This window comes from Stegostoma tigrinum, chromosome 13 (genome assembly GCF_030684315.1).
Source record: "Stegostoma tigrinum isolate sSteTig4 chromosome 13, sSteTig4.hap1, whole genome shotgun sequence".
Taxonomy (NCBI): domain Eukaryota; kingdom Metazoa; phylum Chordata; class Chondrichthyes; order Orectolobiformes; family Stegostomatidae; genus Stegostoma; species Stegostoma tigrinum.
The window spans coordinates 70,699,391-70,727,002 of record NC_081366.1 but is presented as its reverse complement, the minus strand read 5'-3'; the positions used below and the strand labels follow the sequence as shown (position 1 = coordinate 70,727,002).

Genomic DNA, 27,612 nt, shown 5'->3' with positions numbered 1-27,612 from the left:
CTTCTGGAACATATGTCCCTGAATCAAGAGAACAACACCTATTAGACTTAGCACTGAATGATGAGCCAGCGTAACAGTAAAGGGACAATTACCTAACAGTGTCCAGAATACGGTTGATTTTGGTACCACATTTGAGAGATAGAAAGGAAAGTCACATTTAGCTATGAATAATTGGGGCAGCAACTGACCATGACAGACTATACACAGTACTAAAAGAAAGATTTCAAGCAAGGCAGGCTGAGAGAAACAGTTTTTGGTATAATTCAAGTCTTGTACAAATTCTGCAATGTACCCACGTACCCTGATCAACTCGAGAATTGGGTCAAATGACTTAATTTAAAGGAAACGGCTTTACTTATGCAAGGAATAAGGGCGATCCCACAAATTCAGAGGTATAATACTTCTGCAATCCCAGCAAAAAGGGAAAAAAAACTTGAGAGATATCAAGAGCAATGCTGAAACATTTTATAAGTATATAAAAAGGTGCACATGGGTATATAGCACCTTAAAAACAGACAGGCGACGCAACTTTGAAAATATACAGCTGTCAGGCTTGTTAAATTATTAACTTGTACCAGCATTCACAGTAGATAACAAAGGATGAAGTAACAGATATACAAGGCAACATTTTAGAAAAATCAAGGGGATGAATGTATGAGAATAAATTTAACTTTCAAAATAAAATTATGGAAAAAAACAACAAAACTAAAGAATAACAAATTTCCAGGACGTAGTAGTTTCTACCCTATGGCATTGGTCATGGTTGAGGCAGGTGGGGGGGGGATTGCAAGTCATAATCTAAAATGCACTTGATTCAGAAATTGTCCCCATAGGTTGGAATATGGCCTATGTCACTCAATTATTTTAACGGTAGGAAAGATAAACCAGGAAACAATTGTCTGCTGTGGGAAAGTTGCCATAATTTGTTCTTTGGAACAGAATAACTAAGCATTTGAAAAATATGAGCTGATCAGAAAAAGCCAGCATGAATTGGTAAAAGCCAAGTCACATCGAACAGGTTGAAGCTGAAGTCTGAGGAGGTAATTACTGTGGTAAATTAAAGAGTATTAAGTATCATTACTGACATGGATTTCAACATGGAAGTACAGAATTGGAGGCAAAGTATGGATAACGGTATGTCCTCAAATTGGCAGGATGTGACTAATGGCTCTCAGGGATCAGTTTTTCATTATCTACATAAATAACTTAGACGGAGGAATGCAGAACCGCACATTCATGTTTACTGATGACGCCAAGTAATGTAGACAGAAGTAAATAGCAGCAAAATATCATTGAAAGATTAAGATGGGGCTGGGGGAGGGAGCCATGGAGTTTGAGGTTATCTACTTTCAGTCTGGGTTAAATCAGTTTATCTAATGAGAAGCAAGGACCTGTGAATGAGCATAGATATAACATTCCAAATTCAGAAAACAAGAAAATCAGGTTCATTTCCAGCAACATGAACAACATTACTGCCAACTATCGTGAGCCAAAAGGTAATGACTTTCACACATTAAGAACTCCAAACTAATGCTTCCCTAGTGGTTTAGTGCTGAAGCTGTCCCTGTCATTCACTGGACTACAGAATAGCTATATCTCCCCCTCCTGTTACTGCACAGCCAGCTTTGTTAAATCTTTCCTTTGGCCATGGTGCCAGTGTGCCCCATTCCAAACCTTGGTGGAAAATCTTGCAGTTTTCTCCACTGAAGAATGCAAAAAACAGTGTTCGATACCCTCTAGAAACTATATAAAACAAAGATAATGGGAACTGCAGATGCTGGAGATTCCAAGATAATAAAATGTGAGGCTGGATGAACACAGCAGGCCAAGCAGCATCTCAGGAGCACAAAAGCTGACGTTTCGGGCCTAGACCCTTCATCAGAGAGGGGGATGGGGGGAGGGAACTGGAATAAATAGGGAGAGAGGGGGAGGCGGACCGAAGATGGAGAGTAAAGAAGATAGGTGGAGAGAGTGTAGGTGGGGAGGTAGGGAGGGGATAGGTCAGTCCAGGGAAATCCTTGACCTGTCCGTCTTCCCTGGATTGACCTATCCCCTCCCTACCTCCCCACCTACACTCTCTCCACCTATCTTCTTTACTCTCCATCTTCGGTCCGCCTCCCCCTCTCTCCCTATTTATTCCAGTTCCCTCCCCCCATCCCCCTCTCTGATGAAGGGTCTAGGCCCGAAACGTCAGCTTTTGTGCTCCTGAGATGCTGCTTGGCCTGCTGTGTTCATCCAGCCTCACATTTTACTATATAAAACAAAGCTTTTGTTTCAAACATTTCAAATTCTGGTAGGAAAGAAAGTAGTCAAATACTGGAGTAATCTTGAAAAAAAGGCAGGTTTACATTTCACAGAGAGAGCTAATATTATTCCAAGTGCATCAAGCCAAAGCACTAAATCATCTTTTTCTTTACCAAAACCCACAGATGTGTCAGATTAATTTTATAATTCAGATTTGCACACCTGCCCTTTCTCAATGAACACTGAACGTTATCAAAGCTTTTTTTCCAAAAGTTATTTGTATTTGGAAAATCTGATTCCTACCAGGCATTCTTCCCTACTGCCCATCATCATAATCTTAGTATTTGGTTTCAGTTTAAGTACGCCCAGCTTAACGTCATCTTCGGCAGCTTTACCTGTAAATAGAGAGAGGAGGAATCAGCTTACGTTCATTACAAAGCTAATAACTAAATAAATAAAGCATTCTCTACTCTAACTGTCCTGCAATGCTTCTTGATCTTGAGAATGCTCAGGTTTTCTTCCTGAATGTCAAACATATCCATCTATTGTAGCCAACCTCACCCAGCTAACGCTTTCTTATTGATTTAGTGCTGAAGCTGCTCCTGTCATCCAGTGGACAACAAGTGGCTGTAACTCCCTCCTCAGTTTCTGCACAACCAGCCTTACTAAATTTTCCCTTAGATCCTGTCCCAACTCCTCATGTCCACTTTTATCTCAATACTTATGTCACAATACTATGGAACGTGATGTCCACCAGTTACAATCACATTTCCCTTATTCTTGCCTTTGTACTGATGTTAGTGCTGATTAATCTAGATGAGGTACTGGAACAAGCTCTGTGCTATCATAATCAGGTTGTCTTACTCCTGGTTTCCTTGCTGGTCACAATTTGGCTTCTTCAAGCAAGATTATCAGTTCACAAAGTGTCAAATTAGGAGAAGTTCTATTGGTGAGCCCATCTGAATGAGATTGAGAAAACTTGTTCTACGGAGAGCCCTTCCAGTGTGCAGACAGGGGAAACTTGCAATCTAGTACTGAAATCAGTAAATCAATAGGTAAAAAGACAGTGTTTAACCCACAGTGTCATCCATTTCTGACATTCATGATCTTTTCAAATCTGAACGCTGTAAAGTATGCTAATCCTAATCCTTCTGCTGCCTTGGTCAATTAAGCACAATCTCTGAAAGACAAAGAGAATCCTATTAATTCAAAAGAATACCTCAGAGATCTGTATGCGCAGCTCATGGAACAACAAGTGATTGATCTGCAGTTTCTGAGCTGCTTCATAGGACACTTGTCCAGAAATGAGAAATGAAAAACCACAGGACACTCAATCCCATTCGTAAACCAGTAGAAAAGAGTGAAGAAATGTACAAAATCCTTGCTGTTTCAGGAGCATCCTGGTGCCTTTATTGGTCACTTAGAACCACGTATAACCTGAAAGCCTGCCGGCCTTGTACACAACAAGTTATGGCTGCACACTGATTTTTACGTACCAAGGCCACAAAAACAAAATCCTCTTCCAAACATTTAAATCAATATAATTCAAATCAGATACATCATCAAAATTAGTACAAATAGGATTGTTTGGAATTTGAGAGCAGATACAGCTTATGGTCTAGATTTTGAAAATTCAACCAAGAAGATGCCTCTTCTTATCTCCTCTAGGACTATAACCGAGTTTCATGCATTGTTTTCAAAACAGTCACTGACCCTATTTCTTCTGGCAATCTTCCCACGATCAATAAACGGAATCGCCCAAGTGGAGCTACCAATTTCCCTGCCTAACTAAACTGATTTCTTCCAAAATTGACCCAATTTTTCTCCCCTTATCCAACCTATCCCTATTTAGGAATTGCAAGAGGGGAGGAAGGGGCTGTGGGACATATTGATTTACTATCTGCTTTTAATCCACTTGTAAACATTTTTTAATGTACTTGTGACAAAAAAAATGTATCACCGTTGGGGCTCTTGCTGTTTGTGGTATACACAATTGATTTAGACTTGAATGAAGCAAGGTTAATCATAAGTTCACAGATGATACAATAATTGGTTGAGTGATAAATAGTGAGGAAAATAGCCTAAAGTGACAGGAGGATATAGAAAGGGTACTGAGATGGGCTGATTAATGTCAGCTGGAATGCAACCCAGAGAAGTGTGAGGTAATTCACTTCAGCAGGAAAAACAAAGCAAGGGGAATGCATGATGAATGCCTGACCCAGCGAAGCACTGAGGATAAGAGGAGTATTAGTGTGCATGCCTGCAAGGCTCTTAAAGTAACAGGACAGATAAAGTTGTTAAGAAAGCATAATGGAGACTTGCCTTTACTAGCTGAGGCAGAGCTTGAGAAGGGAGGCTATGCTGGAACGACATAAACCACTACTTAAGCCACAGCTACAGTATTGTGTGCAGTTCTGGAATCCACATTCCAGGGTTAGAAGAGTTATGATCGCTCTGGAGAGGGTACAGAGAAGATTTACCAGGATGTTTTCTGGGTTGGACAGCTTTACTTATGGAGGGAGATTGGATCCACTGGGATTGTTTTCCTTGGAGGAGAGAAGACCAAGGAGGGGAGGAGACAGATTGAGATGATCAAATTATGATCAGCATAATTAGGATAGAGGGGAAGGAACATTTCCCCTTGGTGGAGGTGATCAGTGATCAGGGGGCATATAGTTAAAGTAAGGGTCAGGAGGTTTAGAGGGAATGTGGTAAAAGTTTTTCACCCACAGGACGGTGGGAATCCGGAACTCAATACCTATAAGGGTGGTAGCAGTAGAAGCCCTCATAATATTTAAGGAATATTTAGATGTACATTTGCAATGCAAAGGCATTCAAAGCCATGGCCAAACGTTGGAAAATTAGATTAGAATAGTTAGGTGCTTGTTTTTGATCAGTGCAGACTTGAAAAACCTTAAGGCCTTTCCGCTGTGCTTCAGACTTCAATGACCCTACAACGATCTTGGTTCAGAAACGTTTTTTGGGGAAAGATGTTCTCTTGATGTTGTGTTTCTAAACATTCTATGTTTGCACATGGCTTTGAAAGGTTCTCTGACAACTGTTTACTAACATGTTAACGAGTTCACTCTAATACTGCTTTCTCATTGACTAAATAATAAGCAACTTGGCAATTATGAAGTCACAAACTAACAAGACTCATCCAATGTGTTGGTGCTGCTGGTTCTCAGCTATTGAAAAAGGGATTTTGTAGACTCATTCTTTTTGATGGAGACTGGTTTAAAATAAAATCATCACAGTAGATCTATCAAATTTTTGAGACAGAATGGTAATAAGGCAAATAAGTATAAAGATTGCAAAAAGCTTGGAATGTTGGAGAAAGCATTCATAAACTACACTATGTCAAACTTGATAACCTGCTGTTTTGGGAAGCATACTCTATTTGTTAACTTATATTATTGTTACGTGGAGAAACAGTGGCATAATGGCAATGTCGTTGAGTAATAACCTAAAGGTCCAGGCTATTACTCTGGGGCATGAGTTGAAATCCCAACCTGGCAGTTAGTGAGATTTAAATTCAATTAACAAGGGTCTGGAAATGAAAGCCAGCCTCAGTCACTATGAAACTACCAAATAGACATTAAAAATGCATTTGACCCACTAGTGTGCTCTGAAGAAGAAAATCTGCCAGCCTTATCCATTCTGGCCTTCATGTGACTCCAGACACCCAGCAATGTGGTTAACTTTTGATTACCTGCTTAAATGATCTAGAAAAGGCAATGGAAATAGACAATAAATGCTGACCATGCCCATGATGCTCACAACCTATGAAGGAATACTGAAAAAAAAATTATGCAAAGACAAATTGTAAAGTTGGGCTGAAATGAATCCAATTGCGTAATTGAGAGACTGATCCCAAGTGCCTGTTGGGCTGCAAAATAAAGCAGCTTATTCACTGTATCAGATCACATCTCACCAACTGTTAAATTGACTGAAAAGGTGAAAGATCTAACAAAACTAAACTTCAGCTCAGAAGGGAGTCAAAAACATCATATATGGGTAAATTCTCAGCACATTGTGAAAAACAATGAGCAGTAATGCACAAACAGATAAAGTACTTGATCAGTGGACAATTCAGATATTTTGAATGAGAAATAGTCTGTCACCAATGATTAGAACACAATTCATGTCAAATCATTTCTGAATATTCAATTAAAGGAACATTCCACCATACTTCTAAAAGCTGAATATGTCACACTGATTATCTTGCGTCAAGTTGTTTTAATCTCAGCTGGCTTTAGGTGAATTTTGTAATTGCAGACTTTCATCGTGCAACCCCTGCAACTATTTCAATCTTTCACCCTGCAGCACTGCCTCTCAATTTACTCCCAACTCAATCATTAACAAATCCAGGGTAGACTCAGGAGGTGTTTGTCAAAAGCTAGTTTTATTCAATACAGACAATATTTGCATTTCAGCTCAGCTGAATTCGGCTAAACCTGCAAACGCAAGCAAATGTTACCTTTGATTTTCAGGCCAAGTAACTTCTGGCGCTCCGGCAGCACCCCAGTTAAAGTTTTGATTGTTTCCTTCAAGTCCAGCACTGTATCCTCTTCTGTCAATTTTGTTACAGGGTATTCTTGTCCACTCCACTTTATTATAATTGAAATGGACATCCTCACAGGTAAGGTTAGGTTTAAGTCTAGATGGAATAGAGGGCGGAAAAAGTGACAAAATATGAACGTGAACATTAAAATTTGAATATAAATGTTTGTTTAACATGTTGAAATATATTTCACGGAATATCATATTGTAAAAAACAAAAAAAAACGCAGTCTCCAAGAAGCTTTGCAGAGTCAGGGCTTGGTTTTGAAAAAGCCGACCAAATGCAATTACGCTTTTCTAATATTTCACAGAATGCGGTTGAGCAGATGAACTCATTTCTGGATTTGCTCATAAACATTACACTTTAACGAAAATATAACAGTAACAGCCCAATGCAAATACATACATTGTTCAACTATTAGCAATGCTACCAATGTTGGGTCTCTCTATTGATGGATCAAAGAGGAAAGCTGCGCTTTTCAACTTCATTTCAAAACTGTGAAATGTGGCAGTGATTAAGTTACTGGTCAAGTAATTACAAAATGGTTAGGGTACTGAAAAAGGCCATTCAGCCTGTCAAGCCTATGCCAAAGTTCTGCAAGGGCAATTCAGCCAGTCATACTCCCCTGGCTTTTCTGTGTGTCCCTGTCAATATTGGTTCGTCAGGTCACTTTTGAAATTAAACCTGTCTCCATGAAAAGGACAGGCAACACATTCTTGAACTTAAACAACCGCTGTGCAAAACCTTCCCAAGTCGTCTTTATTTCCTTTATATTCATCTTAAATTTCTCAAAGTGGTTGGGTAGATTGAACAAGTGGCTAACAATGATTAGGAGGTTTTATGAAGATGCACAAATAAATCCAAGGAGGTTATAGCAAAGCTTTATCAAATGCTAGTTTGGCTTCAACTGGATTATCTCTTCAGTCTGGATTCAATATTTTGTTGAAGAAAAGATTTGCGAGAATATTTCTAGGGATGGCTCTCTGGTTCTTGGTTTTTCTGTCAATGGGAACATCTCCTTCTTTCTTATACATCCAGACTCCTCTCAATTTTGATAATCTTTCAGATCTCCAGACTCCTCTCAATTTTGATAATCTTTCAGATCTCCTCTAAACATTCTCTTTTCCAATCTATTCATGTAATGAAAGTCTATCGCGCACAAACCATTTTCCCAAATGTGCTTTTTGCACCCTCCATAATACATTTACAGCCCTCCTAAAGTGTTATTGCAGAATTGGACACAACACTCCAATTGAAGCCAGACTCGTGCTTTATAAAGGTTCGGCGTAAATTACTTGCTGTTTTACTCTATCCCTCGACTGATATAGCCCAGGATCTGTTAGACTTCATTAACCGGCCTTGTCATTTTAAATGATTTGTGCATGGACCCTCCTTCTGCTGCAGTCCCCTTTGCATTATCTCATATATAACCTGTCCTCATTCTTCCCATCAAAATGTATTACTTTATACTTTTGTACATTAACTTTTATTGTGCTTTTCATTACACCAACTGTACGTCCACCTGAAAGCTACCACTATCTTCCTCATGGTTCACAATAATTCCAAGTTTGCAGTCATTTACAAACTTTTAAATTAAGCCCCAAGTTTAGGTCATTAATAGAAATAGATATGGGAACAGTATAGGTTAGCTTACCCATCAAGCCTGCTTTGTCATTCAACACGATTGTGACCGATCCCCTCCTCAAAGCCATTCTCCTGCTGTTTCCCCAATCCCTTGACACCTTTAGTTTCTAGAAATCATTTTTTTTTAAATCAAAATCATATTCAATGGTTGGACCTCCTAGGTCTTCTACGATAGAGATCCACTGGTTCACCATCTTCCGAGTGAAGAAACTTTTCCTCAGCTCAGTCTGAAGTGACCTGCCCTGTGTCCTGCAATGATGACCCCTTTTCACTGGATCCACAGCCAAGGGAAACATCATCTCTACATCCAGTCTGTACAGTTGTGTCAGAATTGTACAGATTACCAATGAGGTGACCTGTTATTCTTTTAGACTTCAATGAATTCTGATCTAGTCAACCCAAACCTACATTTCAGGAATCAGTCTGGTGAACTTTGACTGCACTGTCTCTGTTGCAAGTAAATTTTTTCTTAGGAAAAGAGGCCAAAACTGCACACAATATTTCAGGTGTAGTCTCACCAAGGTCCTATACAATTGCAATAAATGTTGACACATATTGTGAATATCTGGGGCCAAAGCACTGATCCCTGCAGTACCCTAATAATCATCACATTCCACTCAGAAAAAGGCCAAGTTACTTCTAATCTGTTTCCTGTCTACTAACCAATTCTCAATCTGGGCCCGCATTTTTCACAATAACCTCTTGTGAGACTTTATCAAAAGCTTTCTGAAATTCTAAACAGATAACATGCACTTGTTCTCCCTTTTCTATTTACTAAATATGCCTTCAAAAAATGCCAGTAAGTTTGTTAAACACGATTTCCCTTTCCTAAATCCATTTTGACTTTGTCTAATACCAGTGGCATTTTCTGACAGTCACATTATCACATCTTTCACAACAGACTCCATCATTTTTCCTGTTCGTGATTGTTAGGAAAAGTACTCTGTAATTCCCTACTTTCTCCCTTGCTGCTTTTTAAAAAAAATATCGGGATTACATTTGCCACCCTCCAATCTGCTAAAACTGTTTCAGAATAGCGAAGTTTGAGAAGATTTGTAGCTCAGGTTGAGGTTCTGGATGTGAGTTTGCTCGCTGAGCTGGAAGGTTCGTTTTCAGACGTTTCGTCACCATTCTAGGTAACATCATCAGTGAGCCTCTGACAAAGCGCTGGTGTTATGTCCCACTTTCTATTTATCTGGTTAGGTTTCCATGGGTTGGTGATGTCGTTTCCTGCGTTGGTGATGTCATTTCCTGTTATTTTTCTCAGGGGATGTTTACGTTGACGTAACAGCCCTGTTCACATCCATTAACATCAACCTGGCCAAAGAAACACTGACTACACTATTAGAAGAACAGAAGACACATACACCAGACACCACCAACCTCATCAGCAAGGACATCATCAAGCTAGTGGACCTATGCCTCACCACCCACTTCACTTTCAATAACAAAACCTACAGACAAACCACCGGTACACCCATGGGATCTCCGATATCAGGGTTCTTAGCAGAGGCAGTAATGCAGAGACTCGAACAAACAGCTCTGCCAATCATCCAACCCAAACTTTGGGCCCGCTATGTGGATGACACCTTTGTCATCACTGAATAAAACAAATTAGAGGAGACCTTCAAGACCATCAATGATACCCTTACTGGCATAACATTCACAAAAGAGGAGGAAAACAACAACAAACTGCCATTCCTAGATGTCACAGCAGAGCGAACAGTCAATAGGGAACTTCAAACCAGCATCTACAGGAAAACAACACATACGGACCAAATACTGAACTACAGGAGCAACCATCCCAACACCCACAAATGAAGCTGCATTAGAACATTATTCCAACGAGCCACCACACACTGCAGCACAGAGGAACTACACAGAGCAGAAGAAAATCACCTACACAACGTATTCAAAAAGAATGGGTGCCCTATGAACACAGTCTGCCGATTCCTCAGCAATAAACCCAAACAAACAGACAAAACGGGCTCAGAAGCCATAACCACTCTCCCCTACATCAAAGACATTTCCAAAATGACTGCCAGACCACTCGGACCTCTTGGTATCAGGGTAGCCCACAAACCCACCAACACACTAAAACAGCAGCTAATGAACTTAAAAGACCCTATACAGACAACAAATAAAATGAACATCATGTGCAAAATACCTTGCAAGAACTGTGACAAACACTACATTGGACAAACTGGCAGAAAGCTAGCCACCATGGGATACATGAGCATCAACTAGCCACAAAACGACATGACCCATTATCACTCGTATCCTTACATACAGATGAGGAAGGACACCACTTTGATTGGGACAACACATCCATCCTAGGTCAAGCCAAACAGAGACACGCATGAGAATTCCTAGAAGCATGGCATTCCAACCGGAACTCCATTAACAAACACATTGATTTGGAGCCAATCTACCATGCCCTGAGAAAAAGAACAGGAAATGACATCACCAATGCAGGAAATGACATCGCCAACCCACGGAAACCTAACCAGATAAATAGAAAACGAGACATAACACCAGCACTTCGTCGGAGGCTCACTGATGATGTTACCTAGAATGGTGACGAAACGTCTGAAAACGAACCTTCCAGCTCAGCGAGCAAACTCACACCCAGAACTGTTTCAGAATCTAAAGAATTTTGGAACATGACAACCAACATATCCACTTTTTCCACGGCACCTTATTTTCATGCCCTGTAACATAGATTACCAGCCTGTGAAGATTATTCAGCTTTTATAGTCATGTCAACTTCTTCAGCACTTCTTTTAAAACTAATTTTAATTTCCTTCAATTTCTCTTTCCCATTAGACACCAGCATTTCTGGAATGCTGTTTATGTTTTCTTCTGCAAAGACAAAACTAGAGTAGTTGTTTGCTTGTTCTGTTATTTCCTTGGTCCTCATTATCAATTCTCCCATAAGACATTGCAAGGACTTCACATTTGTTTTTACTAATCTTTTTTCTTTTTACATACTTACAGAAGCTCTTAAAGTTCAGTTCTATGTTCCTTGCACCTTTACTCATTTCTTATTTTTCCCCTTTTAATCAATCTCATGTTCCTTCTTAAACAAAAAAAACAAAAGAACAGAGAAGAGTGGAAGAGAGTGCTGAAGGGTCACTGGACCCAAAACATTAACACTGCTTTCTCTCCACAGATGCTGCCAGACCTGCTGAGTTTTCCCAGCAATTTCTGTTTTTGTTTTATGTTCCTCCTTTACTGAATTTTAAGTTGCTTCCAATCTTCAGGCTTGCTACTTTTTCAGAAGTTGATATAACTCATCTTTGGATCCAATACCACCCTAATTTTATTTTGTTAGCTACGGTTAGGCTGCTTTTCCTAGCATTCTTTCACCAGAAAGGAATGTATAACTCTTGCAATACATGCATACTTTTCTTAAATATTAGCCACTGTCTATCAAGCCTTTTAATTAGGATATCTAACCTATCACAGTCAACTCACCTTCATACCTTCAAAGTTTACTGGGGCTTAGGACTCTAGTTTCACATTGGGTAACTTCACTTTCTATCATTAAAATTAAAAATTTATGGTCACTTTTCCCTAAAGGACTGCTCGGCAGAAGATTATTAACTAACCTCTGCTCACTGCACAAAAATTGGATTGCTTACTCCTGAGTCTTCACACACTGGTCTAAAAAAGAGAGATCAAGAAAAACAGGGGAACACCACTATAAATCATCTCCCACTTAAATATATAACTGTTCACTACAACTTTCTTTCCCATTACTAACCAAAGCAGGAATGCTGTCTTTGATTTCACAGCCTCAACATTATTGACATGTCTATGACATGTATTTGGCCAAACATCTTTTCGAAGTCCACGTACACTATATCAACATAACTGCAATTGCCCTACCTCATTATTCCTTACCATTTGCCTCTTTCCAAGTTCTTTGGGCATATTGTTTTTCTTTAATTCTAGCTCCTAGCTCCCATCTCCTTGTCAAGTTAGTTTAAAGCCACCTCTATTAGCATGACTGAATTGCCCAGTTCTGTTCAGACATATTACATCCAGCCTGCATAGCTTCAATCTCCCCAGGACCAGGCTAATATCCCATGAATCTGAAGTCCACTGTCTGGCACCACCTCTGTAGCCATGCATTGATATGCTCCATCCTACTTCTCTATTCACTAGCTTGTGGCAGTGACAATAAGAGGGAGACTGTGGCCTTTCAAGTTCTACATGTCACATTTCTTTCCTAGTTCCCTTGAAATCTGCTTGAAAAACCTTCTCTCTCTCTCTCCCTGCCTATACGGATAGTAGCAAGACTGGTTACAATCAGTGGCTCTCCAGCTTTGCTTCCCTCTCCCCACCTTCATTGATGTGCTCCACAGCTACTCACTGACATGCTGATGTCCAGGGAAGACAACACATCGTCCTGGACCATGGCTATAAATACTGGAACCTGTCTATTCCTCCCAATACTACTGCCTTCTTAATCTTATTTCTCCACTCTCCTGCCGGTACTAAAGGCAAATGGCCTACGTCTGCTCCTAATTCATACGTTTTATACAAAGCTGAGCCATGTGTGACTTTGACTGAAGTTGCACCTCCCAGAGGAGCTGTTATTTCCACCAATCCTGTAGACTCCTGTACCACCTGCTGGCAGTGACTCATTCCCGCTCTGTCTGCACATCCTTAAACTGCGGGGTGACTACATCCAGACCAGGCCATGCACAACATTTTAAGTCTTGCAGACACATAATAAGTGATTGCAGCAGCTGCATGATCTCTGAAACCCTGAGCTCACAATCCAGAGTCCTGGAATTATAATCCACAGAGTTAAAATCTCCTGAAGACAGTTTGAGAATTCAGATTAAAGCAGATGGAAACAAAAACAAGTCAGGTCTCAGGAAAAGTGACACAAAGCTGTTATATCATATGACTCCAGTTCTGAATTGATGAGGTTCACAGCTGACTCTTACTTACACTCTGCAGTGACATAACCTGCCACAAGGTTGTAGCATGGAGAGCATCTTTACATACAGACTTCGTTCAATAAGGCCCACAATCACTTAAAGATAAGTAAGGATGACAAGTGCTGGCCTTATCAGAAATACCTACGTCCTAAGAAATATGTTGTAATCATGCACACCTTCTGTGGGGGTCCTCAAAAACATCCACCTTTTCCAACCGAGGATTCTTTGTCACCACGGTAAACATATCAGACCCACTTCCTCACTTCAGCCCTCAACGCTTCTGTTCCCTCCCACGGCATGAACAGAGGCCCCCAGTTTTCACTTTGCACCACACCAGCTTCCACATCCAAAGGAGCATAAAGTGCTGTTACTGATATTTCCAACTGATGCTACTACCAGGCACACATTCCTCCCCCTTGTCAGCATTTCACAGGCACTGTTTCCTTTGGGACACCCTGGTCCAATACTCCCCTGCTCCCAACATCGCCCCGCAACCGTAAAGTGCATGCACATGCAATCACAGAAGGTGCAACATTGACTGTTTACTTCATCCTTCCTCACAATCCAAGGCTCCAGGCACAGCTTCCAGGTGAAACAGTGAGTTATTTGCACCTGATTCAATTTAGTATTGTATTGCTTACAATATGGTCTCCTACACAATGGGAAGATGACACAAAGATTTGGTAACCATTCGGCAGAACACCTACTTTTGGTCCATAAAAACGACCCTGGGCTTCCCTTACCATCCACTTCAATACATCATCATACTCCCTGGCCAATATTTCTGTCTTGGGCTTGCAGCAGTACTCCTGAGAAGGGTCAGTGCAAGCTGGAAGAACAGCATCTCATCTGCTAGGGGACACTATAGCCTTCAAGACTCAACATCGAGTTCAATTAATTTTAGACCCCAAACACCACTTGCCACGTATTTATCCACATTCACAGCGGGTTATAATATGGACTGCTTTTAGCACAGCCAACCCATTTTCACCTACTCATTGTCCTCATTATTAGCTTTTCCTGGCTTACTGACCATTTCTTTGCCTAATTTTTTTATTTTCTTTCCATCTGGGCACTGTCACTTGTTCCCCCACTCCCTACTCCTTGCACTCAGCATAAATACCACTTTTCCTTGGCTATCAGTTCTGAAGGGTCAAAGGACTCAAAACGTTTTTCCACAGAATCTGTACAATGTGTACACAGGCCATTCGGCCCAGCAAGTCCACACTACCCAGACTCATCCCATGTCCTACCCCTAGTGGCCATGGATTTCCCATGACCAACCCACCTAATCTGCACATCTTTGGACTTTGGGAGGAAACCTGAGCACCCAGAGAAAACCCACAAAGACATGGGGAGAATGTGCAAACTCACACAGTCACCCAAGGGTGGAATTAAATCCAGGTCCCTGGTGCTGTGAGGCAGCAGTGCTAACCACTGAGCCACTGTGCGATGAGCCTGACAGGTAAGGAAGATGAACTTATAGCTTGGATTACTACACATAAACTATGGTATTGTATATATGACAGATACTTCATTGAGGGAAGGACAACGCCAGCAGCTTAACATTCTGGGACTTAGATGTTTCAGCTGTGATAAAAAGGGATATGAAAGAGGTGGGGAAGTTGTGTTACTGATTCAGGAGAATACCATGTCGGTACTGAAGGAGGAACCTTTGAGGGCTCATCCAGGGATGCCAAGTGGGTAGAGGTCAGGAATAGGGTGGGTGCAATCACTATGATGGGATTGTATTACAGGCCTCCAAACAGCCAGCCGGTGATACAGGAACACATTTGTGGACAAATAATGGAAAATTGTGAAACCAACAGGGTTATTGTGGTGGGGGATTCTAACTCCCTCTATATTTGACTGGATCTCAGTTAATGCCAGAGGTTTAGATGGGGTAGAATTTATCCAGGACAACTTATTGAAACAATACAAAAATATTCAACGAGGGATTGGGCCATACCAGACCTGATATTATGGAATGAGCCTGGGCAGGTGATTGAAGTTTCAGTGGCGAAGCATTTCAGGAACAGTGACCATAATTCTGTAAGTTTTAAGTGATTTATGGATGAGGATAAGGGTAGTTTTTGGGTGTAAGTATTAAATTGGGGGAAGGCTAACTACTGCAATAATAGGCAAAACCGGGGTGTTTAGATGGGGGTTGGCTGTTTGAGGGTAAATCCACATCTGGCATTTGGGAATCTTTTAAAGGCCAGTTGATTAGCATTCAGGGCCAACATATCCCTCTGAAAATGAAAGAGAAGAATGGCAGCATTTGGGAACCTTGGATAACTAGAGAAATTATAAAATCAATCAAAGAAAAAGGAGGCATATGTAAGGTTTAAGAAACTGAAGACAAACTGAGCCGTTGAAGTGTTGCAGGAAAAGCTCAAAAATAGAATTAGGATGGCTAAAATGGGCTATTAAATGTTTTTGACAAACAGAATTAAGGAAAATGCCTAGTTATTTTAGACATATGTAAGGAGCAAGAAGATAGCTATGGAAAGGGTAGTTCCACTCAAGGGCAAAGGAACAAATTTAAGCATGGAGCCAGGTTAAATGGTTTTTAACAAATACTTTGCATCTTAACTCTGCTTTCTCTCCACAGATACTGCTGGGTTTGCAGAATTTCTCCAACAATTTCTGTTTTTGTTTTAGATCTTCAGTCTTCACAATTATTTACTTTTATTATCCCAAAAAAAATCAGTTCCCATAAGCCAATCAATGATTGTCATTCACAAACCTCATGCTTGAGGTTTCTCAATTTGAACAGATTAAGTGATAATTTACATATTTGAACCTACTTATAACAGAACTTTATTGATGAAACAAGCTAATGAAATTATATGCTTGAAAGTAAGAATTCTATGGTTTGAGGATGAAGTAGCATACAAAAGATTCTGATTCAATCTTGTCACTGGAATCATTTAGCACACCCCAATCAACAACTGGAATTATTTTTGGGGGGGGGGGGTGTAAAAACAAGCATCAATATTCTGTCATACTTAAACCATTGTCTCTAAAAGATCCCAACACAATTATAAGTGGCAGGTCAACAATCACCAAACCTATTGTGGAACAGGTGAGTTTATCCAAATCTTGTCTATCAATGACCGAGTTAAGAACACAATTCTGCAGTCAGAACTGCCTGCATTTTAATTCAAATTCTGAAATATCACATATAAACCATCACATATGTTGAATTTCCTGTGCTTTTCTGTCACAGACACAGCAATAATATGTAAAGGCTATTTTCTTCTTGTGCTTTTACCATCCGGTTAAATCTATGCTAAATAACAGAACCATCCAAACAACCTGTGTGTCTTCCTGCTTCATTTAAAAAGTTTTGTTATTTGTTTTCTAGGTATTAATTCAAGCTCATTACTTTTGCAAATGTTAATATTTACTGAAACATAACATATAACGCAGCCGTGTTTCATATTGGGGTTAAAATAATTTTTTGAGAGCTCTTCTTGAGATTTTCTCGAGTTCTACGTTTTGATTTTGGGGGTTCTTTTATTTGGTTTTAAAGGAGCTCTTTTTACATTCTCACTAGCTTATTTACAAGATGATACAGTCACATAATAACAATACCCTTAATATTTACGTTGACAGATGGTGTGTTCCAACTCTCTCAGAAGCAGAAATAGAATAATTCATCAATACCTTCAATAATTATAAACCTTCCATTAAACATAGCCACAACACAAGTATTAATCTCCTAGGCAATACAATTTAAATCATCAACAAGCACAAGTCAATGTGCTCCTGAGATGCTGCTTGGCCTGCTGTGTTCATCCAGCCTCACATTTTATTATCTTGGAATCTCCAGCATCTGCAGTTCCCATTATCTCTGATACAAGTCAATGTAAGTTTTGTTTTAAAAAAACTGACACACCTCTACGAACACAAAGCTAATATCCTAAGTTTCAGAGATCACAGCTTCCACCACAAATAGAAAAAGCTAGAATATTTTAACTTGGCAGCTACTACCCTTTCTAATGCATCTCAGATTTAAACTTAACAGTTGACGGATGGTGCTCACTATAACATTATCCACTACATTGTTCCTATATAGTAGCAACTGAAGCAATCTAAGCTGAAACCCAAAATTCTACATTCATTTACAAGGGTTTCATTGAAGTTTTCCTGGCTTCCTGTTTTCTAATATTTCTTTGTTGACAGATTTATGCTCTCCTTTTCAATCTCTCTCAATCTCAAGATCCTCTTGCAGCTGTCTGCAACCCCCCAAACCCTCTTGCACTCCCATCCTTGCCCCCATCTGAACTCCCCTTGCAGCCCCATCCTCTCATCCCAGCCCTCACACCATCCCCCTTGGAGCCTCCTGCCCTTGGCCCCACTAATAGCCACCCAGTTTCTATGTTCCCCAAATCCTGGTAAAACTCTGAAATTCCCAGTTGCCTGCGGAAGGCAACTCTTACATTCTGAACTGTTGTTCTAATCACAGGCCTTTTTCGTTCCCACGACTGCTGACGATAGACTTATGGTGAATCTATCAGTAGCAAATGTGACAGAACACCAGCCTGTGATCAAAGGACCCGCTCCTTACCAATCCAGTCCATTCAATTTGTGAAGGCGTTTTATTTTTCCCAGATTCGTCACTCATGTGATTGAATCTGAAAGTTTCAGGGGTGAATTTGCTTGCTGGCCCCATTAATGGTAATCGTTATTGCGCACTGACGTTACAGTTGTAATGTAATTCTAGAATCTGTCAGAATATTGTGGATTCAACTTCCATTCCAGGATCTTGTGTGCAAAACCCTAGACATTCTAACATGGTATCGAGGGAGTATTGCTGGAGGTCTGTATTCCTGATGAAATATTAAGCCAAGGTAATATCTGTTCTCTTAAATATTGATTAGCTCTATTTCAAGCAAGAGCTGGGGAGGTATCCCTACTGCCCTGAGCAATATTTACCTCTCACTCAACATCATTGAAAGCATTAGCTGGCAATTGTAGCACTTTACTGTGCACAGTTTGTACATTGCAACAGGGACCACAACTTAAAAAGGGCTAAAGTGGCTGTAACCAAAACAAAGTTGCTGGAAAAGCTCAACGGGGCTGGCAGCAACTGTGAAGAAAAAAATCAGAGTTAATGTTTCAGGTCCGGTGACTCTTCCTCAGAAAGTGGCTGTAAGCGGTTTTGGAACATTCTAAAGGTACGTAAGGCATTTTGTAAATACAAGTCTATCTTTCTTTCATCTACCTTCAACACAAATTTAAATTCTCTGTGCATAGTCACCTGACTCCACTTTGCCCAGAGACAAACACGATGGATTTACAACACAATCTCAATGTTGATGCAACACCTTCAGGGTAGACTCAATGTCTGTCAACCTTTAACAAGGCACAAGACATGAGTGTCTTGGAGACAATAAAGACTGCACATGCCGGAAGCCAAAGTCTATAAGTGAGGCTGGAAAAGCACAACACATCAGACAGCAGAGGTGCAGAAGGATTTTGGCCTGAAATGTTAACTTTCCTGTTCCCCTGATGAGCTGTGCTTTTCCAGCCTCACACCTATAGAAAGATTGAATACTCCCCACTTGCCTGGGAGGGTGCAGTTCTAGCAACACTCAAACTTGAGATTACCGCAAAGAAAGGAGTCCACTTAATTTGGCAACACCTCCACTTTTGACATTCACTCACTTCATCACCTAATATACTGCATACTGCTGCCACTATCTATAGGATGCGATGCATAAATTCACTAAGGCTATTTCAAAAGCGCCTTCTAAACCCTTGATCCCTATCACCTAGTAGCACATTTTTGCAACCACCACCACATGCAAGTTCCCCGCCAAGCCATACATCATCCTGACTTAGGACTGTATCGGCATTCCTTCGCTGTCAGAGGGTCAATATCCCGGAACTCCATGGTTCCCAACACTCCCACCTCCCACCATCACATAATTTGCCACATGTTACCTTAGCTCTATCATTCACATCCAAGTGTAAATCTGAAGCATTCCCATGCATGGGAAAAGGATTACATTTTATAACTACTGCATTCAACATTTATACCATGACATACACGTGAGATCTCTGGTCTGAGTTGAGTCATCTTAACACCAGGTTTTACAACTGCACTCCAGCAGCTAAAAGAGGATGAGTACGGAGGAAGACAGAAAGGAAATGTGATCAGTGGACAACTGCTCTGCTGTGAATCTCAAGGCTGTAGATTGTGGGAAGACATCCAAGTGCTAGGCTTCGCACAGTTGAGAAATGAGCTAACATACTCCACAGCAGATGTGAAGAAGGGCCACTGGTTACCCCAGGAGAGAAAAGATCAGGGACTTTGATTTTATTAGCAGCATCACTCAACCACACTGCAACAACTGACCTCAGTGAATTTTCCTTGCGGATGAGAATTTGATTGAATGTATTGGTAGCCAATGTCAGAGTCATACAGCACAGGAACAGATCCATTAGTCCAATAAGTCCACGATGACCATAATCCAAAATTAAACTAGTCCCACCTGCCTACACTTGGCCCATAACCCTCCAAACATTTCCTATTCACGTACTTATCCAAACATCTTCCAGGTGTTGTAACTGTAACCGCATCCATCACTTCCTCTGGAAATTCATTCCACACATGAACCACTCTGTATGCAAAGAAAATGCCCCTCATGTCCTTCTTAAACCTCTCTCTTCTCACCTTAAATGTACATCTCTGTCTTAAAGATTTCCAGTGAGATGGTAGTGGAGTAGGGCTTCTGAGCACTGGGCTCGGCAGCTCTATCTGCTTTTAGTTTCTTATTACATTTTTTGTCTTTTCTAATTTTTAAAAAAACTTTTCTCTTTCATTTTACTTGCATTGAGAGTTAAGTCCAAACAAGCACAAATGCTGTTACACTACTCAGCTGGAAGATTACATTGAACCATCCTAGTCTACAGAACTGCAGGGTGCCCATTTGACTCAATGTATTACTACTAGTTTTGAGCAGGATCAATTTCAAATTAAGAGATAACAAAGTGTGGAGCTGGATGAACACAGCAGACCAAGCAGTATCATAGGAGCAGAAAAGCTAACGTTTCGAGCCTAGACCCTTCATCAGAAAAGGGGGATGGGGAGAGGGTTCTGAAATAAATATGGAGGGGGGGGGAGGGGGATCAAGAGGAGGAGACAAGAGAGTTACAGTGGGACAGAGATCCCTTCAGGTTTGTCCGGAATGAGGAGGGTAACTTCTTCAGGTTAGGCATCCCTGGAAGAGGCTTCACAGTGGGGTTAAAATTGTATCAGAGATAATGGGAACTGCAGATGCTGGAGAATCCAAGATAACAAAGTGTGGAGCTGGATGAACACAGCAGGTCAAGCAGCATCTTAGGAGCACAAAAGCTGATGTTTCGGGCCTAGACCCTTCATCAGAAAAGGGGGATGAGGAGAGGATTAGGGTTAGGGCTGCTTGGCCTACTGTGTTCATCCAGCTCCACACTTTGTTATCTCAGATGCTCCAGTATCTGCAGTTCTCAACTTCAAATTAACCTCACTGCTTGCCTCTCTTAAGTCAGACATCATTTTCTGCTCCAGGTATTTCATCATTTTTCCTATGAGGGTATGCAAGGTGATCTGCTTCAACCAATCCTTGCGATAATGCGGTTCATGCTCCAACAACACAACAGAGCTTCCACCCAGGCCTACTGAACACAGCATAAATAAAATGCTTCATAGTAGATTTATAAAACCGACTCTCAGCTATCTTTATTTCAGTGGAAACACTCGCAGTATTTCAAATTCCTTTCCTTACCTGGAATTTATTTTTCTAAATCAATACTGTATGGCGTTTATAATCTAAGACCCGGCAGCTCAGTGGTTAGCACTGCCGTCTCACAGTACCATGGACCCAGGTTTGATTCCAGCCTTGGGTCACCATCTTACATGGAATTTGTTCTCCCCTTCTCTTCATGGATTTCCACCACATGCTCCAGGGTCCTACCACAGTCTGAAGATATGCAGGTTAGGTGGATTCACCCGGCGAAATTGTCCCATAGTGCCGAGTAACGTGCAGGACAGGTGGATTAGCCATGGTAAATGTGGGGCCACGGGGACAGGGCTGGGGTCTGGGTGGGATGTTCCTCGGAGGGTCGATGTAGACTTAATGAGCCAAATGGCCTCTTCCCACACTGTGGGGATTCTATAACTCAACCATCTTCAACTGCTTCATAAATGGCCTTCTCTCTATCACAAGATCAGAAGTAGGGATTTTCACTGATGATTGCACAATGTTCTGCACAATTCACAACACCTCAGAAACTGAAGCAGTCCTTGTTCAAAAGCAACAAAATTGGACTGTCAAGTTGCAAGTAACATTCGTGCCACACAAATGTCAGGCAATAACTAAGTGCAATAAGAGGCAATCCAACAACCAACTCCTGATATTCAATAATTTACTAATCACTAAATCCCCCACCATCAACATCCTGCAGGTTACCACTAATCACAAACTCAACTGGGCTCACCACAGTGCTGCAACAGCAGTTCAGAGACGAGAAACACTACAGCAAGTAACTCGCCTCCTGACTCCCCAAAGCCTACCTATCATCTCTAAGGCACAAGTCAGGAGTGTGATGGAATACCTCCCACTTGCCTGATGGGTGCAACTCCAACAATACTCAAGAACCTTCACACTATCCAGGACAAGGCAGCCAGCCTGATTGGCACCACATCCACAAATATCCACTGCTGCTAATATCTACAAGATGCACTGCAGAAATGCAAAGATCCTCAGACAGCACCTTCCAAACCCACATCCACTTCTATTTAAAATAACAAGAGCAGCAGATGCATGCAAATACCACCAACTGGAAGTTCCCCTCAAAGCCCCTACCTGTTTCAAGAAAACCACCATCATCCCACCGCCAAAGAAAAGTCATACAGCGTGCCCCAATGTCTACCACCCAGAGGCTCCAACCTCCATAACTATCAAGTCCTGAGAGGTTGGTCATAGCTCACATCAGCTCTAGCCTCCCAGCCTGTTTTGATCACTTGCAACTCACCTACCATCAGGACAGGCCCACGGCAGACGTCATCTCCGTGACCCCACACTTATCCGGATAACTAGAATACCTACGCCAGACTTCCACTTATTACCTACAGCTCAGCCTTCAAGACTGTAATTCAACTAAAGTAATCTCCAAACTCCAAGACCCAAGTCACTGCTCCATCAACCTTCTGACCGACAGACCGCCATCAGCGAGAATAGGCAACATCTCCTGCACAATAATTTTCAACACCATCACCCCACAAGACTCCATACTCACACCCCTGCTGTGCTCCTTATACACTCATGACTCTAAGACCAAATTTTGGCCTAACTCCATCTACGAGTTCACTGACAAAGCCACCGTTGTAAACCGGACATCAAACAATGGTGAGACAGAATACAGGAAAAAGTAGAGTGCTTGGTGGCATGGTGTGTAGTTAACAATCTCTCCTCCAGGCATAACCCCAAACTAAACTAGCCCCACCTGCACGCTCCTGGCCCATATCCCTACAAACCTTTCCTACTCACGTATCTATCCAAATGTCTTTTAAATGCTGTAACTATACCAGCATCCACCACTTTCTTAGGAAGTTCATCCACACGCAAACTACGTTCTATGAAGAGAATCTACCTCATGTCACTTTTACAATCTCTGTCTCACCTTAAATATGTACCCCCTGGTTTTGAAATGGCCCATTCTGGGGAAAAGATAACTACCATTAACTTTATCTATACTTCTCATTATTTTATAAACTTCAATCAGGTCACATCTCTATCTCCCACACTCCAGCGAAAAAAGTCCCAGCCTATCCAGCTTTCCTTTATAACTCAAACCTTCCTTACATCCTGGTAAATCTCTACTGAACCCTCTTCAGCTTGATAATATCTTTCCTACAAATGAGCGACCAGAAACGGACACAATATTCCAGAAGAGGCCTGACTAACGTCCTGCACAACCTCAACATGACTTCCCAAATCCTCTACTCAAAGAACTCAGCAATGAAAGCCAAACACCCTATCTATACGTGACATAAACTTCAAAGAATTGTGTCTGTACTCCTAGATTCCTCTGTTCTACAACACACCCCAAGGCCCTACCATTAACTGTATAAGTCCTACCCTTGTTTGTTGTACCAAAACGCAATACCTTGCATTTACTCAGACTGAACTCCACCTGCCATTTTTCAGCCCAACAAAGGTCAGTTTCTGTACAGTCGAAAAAGAAAAGAGCTGGTCATTGATTTCAGGAAGCAAGGTGGAGGGCACACCCTGTCTACATCAATGGTGCTGAGGTGGAGATGGCCGAGGGGATCAAGGTTCAAGGAGTGATGATCACTAATAATCTGTCCTAGTCCACCCATGTTGATGCTATGGTCAAAAAAGCACACGCCTCCACTTCCTCAGGAGACTAAGGAAATTCAGCATGTCTGTAAAGACTCTAACCAAATATCACACATGCATCATAGAAAGCATTCTATCCAGATACATCACAGTTTGGTATGGCAACAGTTCTGCTCAGGGCTGTAAGAAACTACGAAGAATTGTGAACACAGCCCAGTCTATCATGCAAGCCAATCTTCCATTTGCTGACTCCATCCAACCTTCGCACTGCCTCAAGAAGCAGCTAGCCTAATCAAAGACACCTCCCAGTCCAGTATTAATCTCTTCCAACCTCTAGTTGGGCAGAAAATACAAAAGCTTAAAGACATGTATCAACAGATTCAAGAAAAGCTTCTTCCCCCACTGCTATCTGACTTCTGAATGGGCCTCTCAAATTTTAAACTTATTGTTGATTTTGCTCTTTGTGCAGCTTCTCTGCAGGTGTAACACTGTATTCTTTGCTCTGTTCTATTACTCTAATGCACTTTGTATGGTTTGATCAGCCCACATTCACACGAAGCAAAACTTTTCACTGTGCCTAGGTACATGTGACAATAATAAATCAAATAAAAAGATTACACTGTGCAGATTTAGAAATATATTAGCTTCTTCAATATCATGGGTCAATATCCTGGAATTCCCTCCCAAATAGCATTGTGGCCAACCCACAACAGGTACACTGCAGCGGTTGAAGGCAACAGCTCACCACCACCTTTAAACACATCTACGGTCAGGAGGTAAGCATGCAGGCCCAAAAGGCGGTAAAGGCGGCAAATGTTGACCTTCATTGTGAGAAGTTTCAAGTCCAGGAGCAGGGATGTGTTGCTGCAGTAGTACAGGGTCTTGATGACACCTCACCTGGAACATTGTGTGCAGTTTTGGTCTCCTTTTCTGAAGAAGAATGCTCTTGCTCTCGAGGGAGTGCAAAAAAGGTTTGCCGGGCTGATTCTGGGGGTGGTGGGTCTGACGTACGAGGTGAGATTGACTACGTTGGGATTTTTTAATCCTGTGGTTCAGATAAATGAGAGGGGTATCTCACAGAGACTTATAAAATTCTAACAGGACTGGACAGGGTAGATGCAGGAAGGATGTTCCCGATGGTGGGTGTTTTGACACCCAGGGGGTCACAGTTTGAGGATTCGGAGTAGACGATTTAGGACGGAGATGAGGAGATATTTCTTCACCCAAAGGATGATGAGCCTGTGGAATTCATTACCACAGGAAGCAGTGGATGCCAAAACAGTGAATGTACTCAAGAGGCAACTAGATATAGCACTTGGGGATCAAAGGTTATGGGGAAAAACCAGGATTAGGCAACTGAGCCGGACAATCAACTATGATTGTGAAGAATGGCAGAGCAGGCCTGAAGGGCTGAATGGTCTCCTTCCTCTCCTACCTTCTATGTTTCTACGTAGTAAATGCTGATCAGCCAGCAATACCTACATTCAAGAATGAATAAAAGCAGATGGAGAGCTAAGAACGACAGATGATTTTATAACTAGCGAGTTTTGAGAAGATTTGTAGTTCAGGTTGAGGTTCTGGATGTGAGTTTGCTCGCTGAGCTGGAAGGTTAGTTTTCAGACGTTTCGTCACCATTCTGTCTAAACAGATAAACAGAAAGCGGGACATAACACCAGCGCTTCGTTGGAGGCTCACTGATGATGTTACCTAGAATGGTGACGAAACGTCTGAAAACTAACCTTCCAGGTCAGCGAGCAAACTCACATCCAGATTTTATAACTGTAGTTTAAATTATTTTGTTGTTCAAAATATTTCTTTATTTGATGTACTAAACTACTAGTTACAAAACTTAGAATGTTGTTTACTTACACTCAGCCTACAACACATTTCAGAAATTAAATGCTCTTGGATGCCTTTACACACCTTGGCCTTACAGGTCCTGATTTGAATCTGGGTTTCCAGAACTTTCTGATTCTATTTCACTTTTGACATTTATTTGTTGTTACCTACAGCAGACACAGCAGTGCAGGTGGGAAATTCTGAAGACCTTTGCTCTTTTAGTGACACTCGTCAAGTCTGCGCCAGCTCTTTAAAACACAACCCCTTTCCCCCCAGAATGCAGCAACTTTCTCCCTTCTTCTGGTTATAAATCTACACCACGGATTTGATGCACAAAACTGAATCTCAGTATAAGTGAGGTGAAACAATCCAAACAGCCAGTTTGCACACAGTTAGACTGTTTTATAACTCGCTAGTTATAAAATCATCTGCTGCTTCACTCTCCCAAAATCATACATAATTGATAACGAAGACCTCACAGAATTTCACAACGTAAATGAAATTTAAACTTTGTTTTTACTCAAATTCACTGTTAGTTCTTCAGCTGATGTCGCAAACCACTAGTGATACAACTTAAGATGTTATTTACTCACACTCAGTCTGTTATACATTTCTGCTCATAACACATTCTTGGAGGCCCTGACACATCTTGGCCTTACAGATTACAAAATTTCACAACGTAAAGGTCGAGAGGGGGAAACGGCATAAAGAAATGGGGGCCGGGGGGGGGGGGGGGGGGTAAAGAAAAAGAAAGCTGAAGTGGGGCTGGTCGGGGGGGGCAGATGGGTGGAAGTCTACTCACCCAGCCTCTTAAAATCTGACTGGATTTTCCAATTGATTTTTTTTTCAAAAAAACAAGAACTAACAAAGGTAGGTGTACCCTTTAATGCGAGGTACACGGGAGAAAACCAGTCCCACACTTGATTTATTTTCGAGCAAAGTTGGTGGGTGGGGAGGAAGGAAAATAAAAGTTTACCGTTTAATATAAAGGAGCGCACCTCTATATAAAAAAAGAGGGTAGGGGAAAGGGGAGGGGTAAAGAAAATGCAAGTGAAGTAAACCTGCAGGAGGGGAAATTAAAGGAAACAAAACGGGAAATGGGTCCATAAACTCCCGTCAGTTGGGGCTTTTTTTTGGGTTGTTTGAAAGTCCCGGTTTTAAACATTAAATTGACCCCCACAGAGCGGCGGTGCCGGTTTTTAAATCGCGGTATTCCCAAACATCCAGCCCACTCCCCCCCAAGTTCTGACCTTCTCGTTACTTAGATCTTCATCAAATATTATTATTTTATCTCGTTCCCGGGGATTTTTTTTACCGACTGCGCGTCCGCCGGAAGTTCCATCCGTCTAATCCGTTCCCCCACCTCGTCCAAGCCGCTTGCTGCGTCCTCCCCTCCCTCAGTATCCCCCGCCACGCAGTTTGGCTGCTCCAGTTTTAAGGTTCCGCGCACGAAAGGGTTCCTCTCCCTTTCCACACTGCACTCTTCACTGTCTCACAAAACAGAAACAGAAAACAGAAGGAAGTTCCCACTTTTGGGAAACTGATAGTCACAAGAGGAAAAATTAAACAGCATCCACAAATAGGATGCCTGCTGGAAAGAAAAATAAACAACTGAAAGAAACAAACAAAAACAGAAGTTGCTGGAAAAGCTCAGCAGGTCTGGCAGCATCTGTGGAGAGAAACCAGAGTTGATGTTTCGGGTCGAGTGAGCCATCCTCAAAATTGCTCAGCTTTTCCAGCAATTTCTTTTCTGATTTACAGAAACCACAGTTCTTTCAGCATTTTAATGTTTAAACAAAAAGAGTGCTGTTGAAACTCAACAGACATAGCAGCACCCATGGAGAGAAAAAACAGAGTTAATGTTTCGTGTTCAGTGTGATTCTACTTTGGAATAGAAAAAACGAAACTGGTTAAAATAGAAAATGCAAAGTGTTGCAGAAATTCAGTCAGTCTGGCAGTATCTAAAGAGAGAAAAAGAGGTAGCAAAGTGATGGTAATGTCACCATACAGG

At 41.4% G+C, this 27,612-nt stretch overlaps 1 protein-coding gene across 1 annotated transcript in view; it reads right to left on the bottom strand.

Annotated features, from left to right (window-relative positions):
* Positions 1-26,968, bottom strand: part of ublcp1 (ubiquitin-like domain containing CTD phosphatase 1) — a 56,227-nt gene extending 29,259 nt beyond the window's left edge. The window contains exons 1-3 of the mRNA XM_048543773.2: positions 26,852-26,968; positions 6,725-6,904; positions 2,548-2,639 (exon numbers count right to left, since the gene is read on the bottom strand). Coding sequence (XP_048399730.1) covers positions 2,548-2,639; positions 6,725-6,878 — 246 coding nt within the window. The 5' untranslated portion in view covers positions 6,879-6,904; positions 26,852-26,968. The remainder of the gene's footprint in view (positions 1-2,547; positions 2,640-6,724; positions 6,905-26,851) is intronic.
* Between the last annotated feature and the right edge of the window lie 644 nt (positions 26,969-27,612).